Source organism: Mytilus edulis, chromosome 9 (genome assembly GCF_963676685.1).
Source record: "Mytilus edulis chromosome 9, xbMytEdul2.2, whole genome shotgun sequence".
NCBI classification, from domain to species: Eukaryota; Metazoa; Mollusca; class Bivalvia; order Mytilida; family Mytilidae; genus Mytilus; species Mytilus edulis.
The window spans coordinates 20027429-20040857 of NC_092352.1; the positions used below are offsets into that span (position 1 = coordinate 20027429).

At 32.9% G+C, this 13429-nt stretch overlaps 1 protein-coding gene across 1 annotated transcript in view; it reads left to right on the forward strand.

Annotated features, from left to right (window-relative positions):
* Positions 1–13429, forward strand: part of LOC139489613 (uncharacterized) — a 75999-nt gene that overhangs the window by 50690 nt on the left and 11880 nt on the right. Inside the window, exons 32-36 of the mRNA XM_071276210.1 lie at positions 1471–1948; positions 2320–2420; positions 7247–7471; positions 9630–9800; positions 11274–11425. Of these exons, the coding sequence (XP_071132311.1) occupies positions 1471–1948; positions 2320–2420; positions 7247–7471; positions 9630–9800; positions 11274–11425 (1127 nt within the window). The remainder of the gene's footprint in view (positions 1–1470; positions 1949–2319; positions 2421–7246; positions 7472–9629; positions 9801–11273; positions 11426–13429) is intronic.

The following is a 13429-nucleotide window of genomic DNA, read 5'->3' on the forward strand; positions in this document are numbered from 1 at the left end:
TGTAGTGGTAATTTTTTTTTAAATTTTATTTTAAATATTGCTTTTTGTAGTTTAAAGCTATTTATTCATGAATTTTACAGATATTATATCAAAATGTGGGATCTGGAAACAAACTTCACACATCTTATATCAATCATATTTGATTTTATAAGAACATTTATCATATATTTAGTACAAAATACAGCTATTTTGTATATCTAATAAAGGTTGTTTTTCCAGTCTGTATCACCTACCCTGTATCGCATACCCCGTATCGCATAGCTAAACCCGTATCGCATACCCGTATCGCATGGTAAAACCCGTATCGCATACCTTTTTTTTTTTTTTTTTTTTTACATAAAGTTTTTTTTTTTTTTTTTCTTAAGAAAAAATTTCCTCAAAATAGGTCATTTTTTTTAATGACGTCATTGTTTGGTATGTAACGTCACGAACGTCAAGTTTTCATATTGTATGTGACGTCACCAACATCAAGTTTGCGTATTTTTTGGCACACTAAATGCAACTATAAAAAATACAAAACACTCAAATAAATACAATAATAAACAAAATATTTTTAAAACAGCAGCAGGCAAATGGTAAGGTAACCCAGGTGCTTTGTATAAGCAGTTATTTTAAGGCTTTGAACCAAGACAAAAGCAGAACTGAAGGTAACCCAGTGCTAATCTATCGGGATCAGAAAACAGTTCATATAATATAATACTCTTCTGTTGAAATATATGATAAAGCATATAATACATGGCAAAATCCGTATCACATGCCGTATCACCCTCGACCAATATCATCCCTCGGGCCTAAAGGCCCTTGGGCTGATATTGATGTCTCGGGATGATACGACATATGATACGGATTTTGCCATGTATTATTCTCTATGTATCCCTGTGATGAGAGTTGTAACTGGGAACTTTATCAATGGAAAATTAAAACTGAATAGATTTTTCAGTCCTCACTTTCTTGAGAATACTGTCACAAAAAATTGAGAATGGTCTTAGCCTGCCGTTCAGTTGTACATAATTAAAATTCTAAAATATATTGTAGTAGTTGTTAAATTCAATTGAATTTTAGATAATTAACTCCCAACTTTAATCAAATGTTTTGATTTAGAAGATGCAGATCTCATTGGTCCAAATTGTCTCTATGATGAATTCTTGACTAAGGAAATGAAATAACAATAAACAACAGTTAGTTTCATTATTGTCAGCCTTTCTATATGTTCTAGCTGTTCTTTTGCTCATTCTTTGTATGTAGACTATCAAAAGATACCCCCCTAAAAATTGAAACAATGGCCGTCTTTTCCCTCAGAGCTCTTCAGCTCTTTGATTTATTTGTGTCAACAACTTTATTCACATGATTTAGTCTAAATCTAAAATGTGAGTTTTTGTCCATGATTGTTTTGTTATCATATGTTAATTAGTTCCTCTCATTGATATTTACCATTCAACAACTATATTTATACTTATTTTTACAATATAGATGATGACATCAGATAACTTGTACACTGTTGACCAGAGCACTTCTAGTGTCAAATCTCAAGTGACAACATTTGAATTATTAAAGGATGCCGGGGAAAGGATTAAAGTGGCCGATCTACCCGCAGAGATTGAGGTGTACAGCTATCCAAATGGATTAAACAATTTAAATTATACATACGTCAATTTATCAGCCACAACAGATTCACCAATGTTCTTTATTGAACTGAGGTTAAATGAGACTAACGTTGTTCCAGTGTTAATTGTCAGGCCAGATGATACAACTGCTAATATAACCTATTATGTCAGAAAGGGAGGTATACCAAGTCAACATACATATGATATGAAGGGCTTTATTTTGACTGACTCAGAGGTTGAAGACAGCACCAATAGTTACTTGGTTAAAATGGATATATCTGGTTTATGGACAGGAAGAGAAAGATTACCTACAATGGTCTATATTGGACTGGAGGCTGATTACAGTAAGTGTTGTTTACCTGTGAGGGTCTAAATTGGACTGGAGGCTGATTACAGTAAGTGTTGTTTACTTATGGTGTTCTATATTGGACAGAGACTGATTACAGTTAGTTTTATTCACCTGTAAGGGTCTAAACTAGACTGGTGGCTGATCAATGTAAGTATAGTTTACCTATGAGGGTCTTAATTTGACTGGGGAGGCTGATAAAAATAAATGTTGTTTACCTATGAGGGTCTAAATTGACCTGAAGGCTGATTAGAGTTGATTACAGTTGTGTTGAAAACTAATATTACCTTCATCTCCAATGTATATTACCTCATTTAGTATTTTACTGCATGCAATATTATCAATTCATAGATAGGTTGTGTTTTTCAGATATAACTGAAGTGTCACCAATGGCTGAGGTAGCAGTTCTTGTATTGGGATGTTACTATTGGTCTGAGCAGGATAAACAGTGGAGTCAAAGAGGTGTAAAAGTAAGTATCATATATTATAAATAGGTATGACAGTAAACATAAATATTGAATATTATAATTAAAAAAACATTATTTCCTTATCTAGTACAGCCTACAAAAAAATCAAACTTAAAATTTAAGTACACTCATGCATACAAAAAACATCAGTAGCAAATAATTTAAGTACACACATGCACACACAAAACCTTAGTAGCAAATATTTTAAAAAAAAAATAAGCCTTTAAATTACTCTTTCAATAACATTATGTAATGTATATTCATTTTTACCAAAATTTTCTTGATATCAATAAAATGGAATTAAAGTTAAATATGTTTGTAAACATGCTTTATTTTTATCACATTGTACTTTGTTGGTTAAAACTTCTGACCATTTTTAACAATTTCGTTTAATAAAACAAATTTCAATTTTGTCAGAATTTTGATTGAACTGCAATAGGTGGAGAGGAAACTCTTACAGTCAAGGCATAGTCAGTAAGATGTTTTAATAGTGAAAGAGATATATCATCAAAATATCTTTAAATTTGACATCACTATCCACTTTGAACATTTACTCAATGTGTCTCACAATCTCTTTATCCTGTATTACATAAAACATTTAAAGCAAATACAGTGAATACAACAGGAATGTATATGTGGATATGGAAAAATTAGTCATTGGTTAATTCTTTTAGCTCACCTGGTCCAAAGGGCCAAGTGAGCTTTTCTCATCACTTGTCGTCCGTTGTCCGTCTTCCAAAAATCTTCTCCTCTGAAACTACTGGGCCAGATTTAACCAAACTTGGCCCAAATCATCATTAGGGTATCTAGTTAAAAAAATGTGTCCGGTGATATGGCCAACCAACCAAGATGGCTGCCATGGCTAAAAATAGAACATAGGGGTAAAATGTAGATTTTGGCTTATAACTTTAAAACCAAAGCATTTAGAGCAAATCTGACACGGGGATAAAATTGTTTATCAGGTCAAAATCTATCTGCCCTGAAATTTTCAGATGAATCGGACAACCCGTTGTTAGGTTGCTGCCCCTAAATTGGTAATTTTAAGGAAATTTTACTGTTTTTGGTTATTATCTTGAATATTATTATAGATAGAGATAAACTGTAAACAGCAATAATGTTCAGCAAAGTAAGATTTACAAATAAGTCAACATGACCGAAATGGTCAGTTGACCCCTTTAGGAGTTATTGCCCTTTATAGTCAATTTTTAACCATTTTTCATTAATCTTAATAATCTTTTACAAAAATCTTCTCCTCTGGAAACTATTGGGCTAAATAAATCCATACTTGGCCACAATCATCATTGGGGTATCTAGTTTAAAAATTGTGGCGTGACCCTGCCAACCAACCAAGATGGCCACCATGGCTAAAAATAGAACATAGGGGTAAAATGTAGATTTTGGCTTACAACTCTAAAACCAAACCATTTAGAGCAAATCTGACATGGGGGTGAAATAATCTATTATGTCAAGATCTATCTGCCCTGAAATTTTCAGACAAATCGGTCAACCCGTTGTTGGGTTGCTGCCCCTGAATTAGTAATTTTAAGGAAATTTTGCAGTTTTTGCTTATAATCTTGAATATTATTATAGATATAGATAAACTGTAAACAGCAATAATGTTCAACAAAGTAAGATTTACAAATAAGTGAACATGACCGAAATGGTCAGTTGACCCCTTTAGGAGTTATTGCCCTTTATAGTCAATTTTTAACCATTTTTCATTAATCTTAATAATCTTTTACAAAAATCTTCTCCTCTGGAAACTATTGGGCTAAATAAATCCATACTTGGCCACAATCATCATTGGGGTATTTAGTTTAAAAAATGTGTGGCGTGACCCTGCCAACCAACCAAGATGGCCACCATGGCTAAAAATAGAACATAGGGGTAAAATGTAGATTTTGGCTTACAACTCTAAAACCAAAGCATTTAGAGCAAATCTCACATGGGTAAAATAATCTATTATGTCAAGATCTATCTGCCCTGAAATTTTCAGACAAATCAGTCAACCCGTTGTTGGGTTGCTGCCCCTGAATTAGTAATTTTAAGGAAATTTTGCAGTTTTTGCTTATAATCTTGAATATTATTATAGATATAGATAAACTGTAAACAGCAATAATGTTCAGCAAAGTAAGATCTACAAATAAGTAAACATGACCAAAATTGTCAGTTGACCCATTAAGGAGTTATTGCCCTTTATAGTCAATTTTTAACCATTTTTCTAAAATTTTAGTATTCTTTTAAAAAATCTTCTCCTCTGAAACTGCTGGGCAAAATTTAACCAAACTTGGCCACAATCATCATTTGGGTATCTAGTTTTTTTAAATGTGTGGCGTGACCCTGCAAACCAACCAAGATGGCCGCCTTGGCTAAAAATAGTACATAGGGGCGAAATGTAGATTTTGGCTTATATCTCTGAAACCAAAGCATTTAGAGCAAATCTGTCAGGGATAATTTGTTTATCAGGTTAAGATCTATCTGCCCTGAAATTTTCAGACAAAACTGACAGCCTGTTATTGGGTTGCTGCCCCAGAATTAGTAATTTTAAGGAAATTTTGCAGTTTTTGGTTATTATCTTGAATATTACCCGTATAATAGATAGAGATAAACTGTAAACAGCAATAATGTTCAGCAAAGTAAGATCTACAAATAAGTCAAATGACCAAAATTGTCAGTTTATCCCTAAAGGAGTTATTGCCCTTTATAGTCATTTTTTAACAATTTTCATAAATTTTTGTAAATTTTTAGAATATATTTTCCACTGTAATTACTGGGCCAAGTTCATTATAGATAGAGATAATTGTAGCAACAAGAATGTACAGTAAAGTTAGATCTACAAACTCATCACAATCACCAAAACACAATTTCGTCATGAATTCATCTGTGTTCATTGTTTAATATGCACCAAGGTGAGCGACACAGGCATTTGAGAGCCTCTAGTTGGTTATTATCTTGAATATTATTATAGATAGAGATAAACTGTAAACAGCAACTTTATAGTCATTTTTTTACCAATTTTTCATAATTTTTTGTAATCTTTTACAAAAATCTCTCCTCTGAAACTACTCTGTCAAATTTAACCAAATTTATCCACAATCATTATTAGGGTATCTAGTTTAAAAAGTGTGTGCGGTGACCCAGCCAACCAATCAAGATGGCCACATGGCTAAAAATACAACATAGGGGTAAAATGTAGATTTTGGCTTATAACTCTAAAACCAAAGCATTTCCAGCAAATCTGACAGGGGTTAATTTGTTTATCAAGTCAATATCTATCTGCTATGAAATTTTCAGATGAATTAGACAACTCGTTGATGAGTTGCTGCCTCCTAATTGGTAATTTTTAAAGAAATTTTCAGTTTTTTGGTTATTATCTTGAATACTGTTATAGATAGAGACAAACTGTAAACAGCAATAATATTCAGCATAGTAAGATCTAATAATAAGTCAACATGACCACAATGGTCAGTTGACCCCTTAAGGAGTTTTTGCCCTTTATAGTGAATTTTTAACAATTTTCATTAATTTGGTAAATTTTTGTAAATTTTTACAAAATATTTTCCTCTGTATCTAAAGGGCCAAGTCTATACAGATAGATAAAATTGTAAGTACCGGTAGCAAGAGTGTTCAGTAAAAGTGAGATTTACAAACACATCACCATCACCAAAACTTAATTTTGTCATGAATCCATCTGTGTCCTTTGTTTAAGGGCATACGATACAGTTACAGGGGAGGTAATGACGTTGCTAATGTAAAATGTTATTTTCGCGACGTCAAACTATGACATTTCGGGAAAAGATGCATTTTTCGACTGATTTTTATTGTTCAAACTGATTTAATTTGAAAACCAGTGCATGGACCCCTATTTTTTAAAATGACATTTTGTTTCATTTTGAAGGGAGATTATGTGGACCAAATTTAATAAAACTGTAAATAGTGCAATTTTTTTAGTTTTGATAAATATACAGCAAAAAATTACGTTTTTTTCTCAATTCATGACCATTTGATAAATATGACTTTTTTTTTAATAAAAAATGCATAAATTTTTAGGATACTTATATAATACAGAAATTAAAAATTATTTAACAAAAAACAATTGTGTTTATCTTTAAAAAAAAAAAGTTATGGATTTCTTTAGAAAGCAAAATACAGCCAGAAATCCAAATTTTTAGCAAATATTCGAAATTTCCACCTCATTTAACTCAAAAAGTAACTCATGAAGGTATATTTTTTATTACATATTTGATTTAATCAGGTAAAAAATATTTCATCAAACTGTAAATACGGGATCAAAACTGTATCGTATGCTCTTAATATGCACATAGACCAAGGTGGGCGACACAGGCTCTTTAGAGCCTCTAGTTTAATTTGAATTAGTTTCACATTTTGTAATGATTAGGTCTTAAAGCTTACTATACAATATGGGTTTTGCTTATTATTGAAGTCTGTATGGCAATCAATAGGTTCCAACATCCAAGACATTTGGTCTATGGGGTATAGAATAGATCATATTGACTGACAATCACTAGATTACATTGACAATCTCACCACATCTGCTCATTTTTGCACGGGATTAGAACTCTGTGTTTTTATCTTGTTTTAGCTTGGACCAGTAGACAATACCACAGGTGTAGCATGTCAAACCAATCACTTGTCAGCCTTTGTTATGAACATGTTTATACAGGATTATAACTCTGTGTTTTTTATATTATTTTAGCTTGGACCAGTAGACAGTACCACAGGTGTAGCATGTCAAACCAACCACTTGTCAGCCTTTGGTATGAACATGTTTGTATGGGATTATAACTGTGTATTTTACATTATTTTAGCTTGGACCAGTAGACAATACCACAGGTGTAGCATGTCAAACCAACCACTTGTCAGCCTTTGGTATGAACATGTTTGTACCACCTAACACTATAGACTTCAGCACCGTGTTCTCCAAGTTCTCAACAGACAATCTAGCTGTGTTGATTACAGTTGGTTTGGTACTGTTGGCATATTTCCTTCTACTTATTCCAGTTATTAGAGCTGACAAAAGAGACTTTAAAAAAGTAATTATTATACGACCGCAAAAATTGAAAATTTTTTGGTCGTATATTGGTATCATGTTGGCGTCTGCGTCGTCATCGTTTTCGTTGTCCGAATACTTTTAGTTTTCGCACTCTAACTTTAGTAAAAGTGAATAGAAATACAAAAGGAAGGTTGGGATTGATTTTGGGAGTTTTGGTCCCAACATTTTAGGAATTAGGGGCCAAAAAGGGGCCCAAATAAGCATTTTCTTGGTTTTCGCACTATAACTTTAGTTTAAGTAAATAGAAATCTATGAAATTTTGACACAAGGTTTATGACCACAAAAGGAAGGTTGGGATTGATTTTAAGAGTTTTGGTCCCAACAGTTTAGGAATTAGGGGCCAAAAAAGGGCCCAAATAAGCATTATTCTTGGTTTTCGCACAATAACTTTAGTATAAGTAAATAAAAATCAATGAAATTTAAACACAAGGTTTATGACCACAAAAGGAAGGTTGGGATTGATTTTGGGAGTTTTGGTCCCAACAGTTTAGGAATTAGGGGCCAAAAAGGGGCCCAAATAAGCATTATTCTTGGTTTTCGCACTATAACTTTAGTTTAAGTAAATAGAAATCTATGAAATTTTGACACAAGGTTTATGACCACAAAAGGAAGGTTGGGATTGATTTTAAGAGTTTTGGTCCCAACAGTTTAGGAATTAGGGGCCAAAAAAGGGCCCAAATAAGCATTATTCTTGGTTTTTCGCACAATAACTTTAGTATAAGTAAATAAAAATCAATGAAATTTAAACACAAGGTTTATGACCACAAAAGGAAGGTTGGGATTGATTTTGGGAGTTTTGGTCCCAACAGTTTAGGAATTAGGGGCCAAAAAGGGGCCAAAATAAGCATTATTCTTGGTTTCTGCACCATAACTTTAGTATAAGTACCGGTAAATAGAAATCTATGAAATTTAAACACAAGGTTTATGACCATAAAAGGAAGGTTGGGTTTGATTTTGGGAGTTTTGGTCCCAACAGTTTAGGAATAAGGGGCCCAAAGGGTCCAAAATTGAACTTTGTTTGATTTCATCAAAAATTGAATAATTGGGCTTCTTTGATATGCCGAATCTAACTGTGTATGTAGATTCTTAATTTTTGGTCCCGTTTTCAAATTGGTCTACATTAAGGTCCAAAGGGTCCAAAATTAAACTTAGTTTGATTTTAACAAAAATTGAATCCTTGGGCTTTTTTGATATGCTGATTCTAAACATGTACTTAGATTTTTGATTATGGGCCCAGTTTTCAAGTTGGTTCAAATCAGGATCTAAAATTATTATATTAAGTATTGTGCAATAGCAAGAAATTTTCAATTGCACAGTATTCAGCATTAGCAAGAAATCTTCAATTGCACAGTATTGTGCAATAGCAAGAAATTTTCAATTGCACAATATTGCGCAATAGCAAGAAATCTTCAAATGCACAGTATTGTGCAATAGCAAATATTTTCAATTGCACAGTATTGTGCAATAGCAAGAAATATCTAATTGCCCAATATTGTGGTCGTATAAAGCTGCGCCCTGTGGAGCATCTGGTATCTATATGTTACAATATACAAATTAGTCTCTTTCTGGGGGGGGGGGGGGGGGGGGTCTATATATCTTTAGGCAGCACTGTGGTGCCAATAATTAATATAAAATCACCTCAGTAGTACACCACTACAAATATTATTTAAGTGGGCAATATTTTATACCTATTGGCTGGGTAAGAGGGTAATGATAATTTATTGGCCTTGAGATGTTGACTGTTGCCACAGGGTTAAAGACATTATCAAGGAGACAGCAAACTAGCTATCACTTGAAAGTACAATGATATTATTTCTTTATACAAAAAACTGTAATATTGTTGATTAAGATATATTTCCTTATGCACAATACATTATTGACTACATATAAATGAGTGACATCCTAGTATGTACAGTATGCTTACTTACATAGGAGCCATCATATAAAAAAGAAGATGTGGTATTATTGCCAATGAGACATCTCCATCATATGAAGAAGAAGATGTGGTATGATTGTCAATGAGACAACTCTCCATAAGAGACCAAATGACACAGAAATTAACAACATAGGTCATCATACAGCCTTCAACAATGAGACAACTCCAGCATGTCTTTTTATCATCTTTTATATTGTTTCAGTGGGCCATATATCCTCTAACAGATAATGTTATAACTGATGTTTACCACTATCAAGTCTCAGTGTACACGGGGGTACGACAGAATTCAGGCACCACATCCAAGGTCTACTTTGTATTAGGTGGGGAAGATGGAGATACAGAGGTCAGACTACTGCAAGATCAAGAAAAAAGGGTAGGTAACTGTGTTTATCTGTATTGATTCAAAATTATAAATTATGACCAGTTTTATACTACATCTCTATTAGCTATAAATTACCTGCATTTTTTCCAATGATATTTTTATTACATTTTCTCTGAGGATTGCATGTCAAAATAATTAAAAATAGTACGTAACATGTATTTTCAATTATAAATTTTCTCTATAGAATTTTACAACATTATTCTTTATTTCCTAGACACATAACAGGTCATTTCTATGTTGAAGTAATATCTACCATTGCAATCCTATTTCAAGAAATACTGATTTTTTGTCAAGCCTGCAACTTTTGTCGCAGAAAGCTCAACATAGGGATAGTGTTCTGGCGGCAGTGGCAGCATTAGCATACTTCTTAAAAGCTTTATATTTTAGAAGGTGGATCTAGATGCTTTATACTTTGTATATGGATGCCTCATGTTACGAAGTTTCCGTCAGTCACATGTTTAATGTCCTTGACCTCATGTTTATGGTTCAGTGACTACTTGAAAAAAAGTTAAGATTTTTTGTAATGTTAAATTCTCTCTTATTATATCAGTAATAGGATAACTATATTTGGTATACCTTGCAAGGTCCTTATGCCAGTCAGACAGTTTTCACTTGACCTCGACCTCATTTCATGGATCAGTGAACAGGGTTAAGTTTTGGTGGTCAAGTCCATATCTCAGATACTATAAGCAAGAGGGCTAGTATATTTGGTGTATGGAAGGACTGTAAGGTGTACATGTTCAACTGGCAGGTCTCATCTGACCTTGACCTCATTTTCAAGGTTCAGTGGTTATAGTTAAGTTTTTGTGTTTCCGTCTGTTTTTCTTATACTGTATGCAATAGGTCTATTATATTTGGTGTATGGAATGATTGTAAGGTGTCTTGTCTAGCTAGCAAGTGTCATCTGACCTTGACCTCATTTTCATGGTTCAGTGGTCAAAATTATGTTTTTGAGTTTTGGTCTTTTTTTCTAATACTATATGCAATAGGTCAACTATATTTGGTGTATGGAAATATTTTCTGATCTTTATGTCAGTCGTGCAGGTTTTATTTGACCTTGACCTCATTTTCACAGTTCATTGCTCTATGTTAAGTTTTTGTGTTTTGGTCTGTTTTTCTTAAACTATAAGCAATAGGCCAACTTTATTTGTTGTATGGAAGAATTGTTAGCTATACATGTTTGCCTGGCATGGTTCATCTGACCTTGACCTCTTTTTCATGGTTCATTGGTCAATGTTTAGTTTTCTTGGTTAATGTTGAGTTTATGTGACAGTTGTAATGAAGCTTTATATTTAGGACAATCAACATAATATCAATGAAGAGTAGAGAAGGCGAGACATTTCAGCATGTGCACTCTTGTTCATCTTACTAATTATGATTAATAAAAGCAGTTTAAAGTAATTGTCCATATACTGTTCTCTCAGTGATGGTAAAAGTAAGACCCAGTTTTGTTTTGTTTTTCAGCCAATGTTGAGTGGCAGTGTAAACAATTACCTGTTGAGTGTACCTGAACCTCTGGGTAACCTGTTATTCCTCAGGATTTGGCTTGATAATACCAAGATAGATGATTGGTTGTTAAACATGATACTGGTCAGGGATGTTCAAACAGGGGAAAGGTAACTATTTTTTGGAAAGATTAGAACTTGTTCTAAATCTTTACTTAGGCACTGGCCTCCCTAACAACAGGACAGGTTAGCTACTGTTACTAGATGTATTCACACTGAAATATAGTTCCCTATGGTTCTCATGCATGTGCACATAATACACATATAAACTGAAAAAAAATGGGTATATTATTGGAGCAGTTCATTCAAGAATGTATGTCATAAAGGTGTGTTGATGTGCAGGCTTTTTAAAAAACATGTTGATTAGGTAACTGGGTATTGATTCAACTAGTATGATTGACAACTGTCATTATCACTAAACAATCAGAGACAAGGTGGACTTTTAATTCCAATGCCCCACCTCCTAAGCTGTCAATCAAATTGACCACATTACCTATCAACCTCAGTCTTACATAATTATACAGACCACTCTATACATATAATTCTTAATACACAAGTATATGACCTCATAATTAAATACACAAATGTGTATATTAGATATTTGATATTTATAAGGATGATAGATTTATTTATTGCCAATTACTTTTGATCTACATTACATAAGGTGATTCTGTAAATTATATCTGAAAGATAAATGAATAATGGATTAACAAGATCTAAAAAAAATGAAATATGAATATAAATATGACGCGAATAAATAAAAGGTATTCAAGTAAGGCCAATAATCATCTGTAATTAATCAACAATTAAATTAGTACACTTTTTTTTATCAGGAATTGGCTTGAAACGGTTTAAAAATTTTAAAACTTTTAATTATAACAAACCATTGTTTATCAGTTTATTTCCCATCAATCAGTAGGTCTATTTTAGTCATTTGAATCTTTATAAGAAGTGAATATATATTTTTGCAATGAAGAAAGAATCCACATTCCAATAAGATAAGTTTTTTAATTGGTTTACGTTGAAAAAGTACATTTTCAATGCCCTGTGTTGAATAATACTTTAAAAATTGATAAAAAGGCACTCTGAAACTTTTAATCTTCAATGCCATATAACCTCTGTTTCAACTTACAAAATGCCCCAAAACAACATTTTTCAATTTTTTTTTGTTGACACTTTAAAGTTTAAAGCTGTTGGTCCAGATTTATGTCTTACAAGGATAGTTGGTAACATTTACTAGAAGAATTTTTGCATTTTTTATGCCCCACCTACGATAGTAGAGGGGCATTATGTTTTCTGGTCTGTGGCTCCGTTCGTTCGTTCGTTCGTTTGTTCGTTCGTCCGTCCGACCGTCCGTTCGTCCCGCTTCAGGTTAAAGTTTTTGGTCGAGGTAGTTTTTGATGAAGTTGAAGTCCAATCAACTTGAAACTTAGTATATATGTTCCTTATTATATGATCTTTCTAATTTTAATGTCAAATTAGAGTTCTGACCCCAATTTCACGGTCCACTGAACATAGAAAATGATAGTGCGAGTGGGGCATCCGTGTACTGGGGACACATTCTTGTTTTTTTTTAAACATGTTCAGAACCGGCAACATAATTTCGATAAGATATAAACTGCAGTTTAAATAAAATTGTGCAAATTAAGAGACCCATATTATTTAATTTGAGCTCATTTTATCCTCATACTGGAAAAGCAAGTTTCCTTCTAAGACCTGCTGTAAATGCAATTTTCACCAATAGTGCTTTATAAATGTTCATTTTTCCCCACCATACCTTAAGATGAAATAATTCAAACTACTCTTCTAATCTTTCCATGAGTGATTTCCATCACTTTGATTAGCTCACCTGGCCCAAAGGTTTTTATTTTCATATCTCTGAAACCAAACATTTAGAACAAATCTGTCAATAATAAAATTGTTCATTAGGTCAAGATCTATCTGCCCTGAAATTTTTAGACCAATCAGGCAACCAGTTGTTGGGTTGCTGCCCTTGAATTGGTAAATTTAAGAAAATTTTTGCAGCTTTTGGTAAACTGTGAACAACAATAATGAACAACAGAGTAAGACCTACAAAAATGTCAACATGATCAAAATGTTCAGTTGACCCCTTAA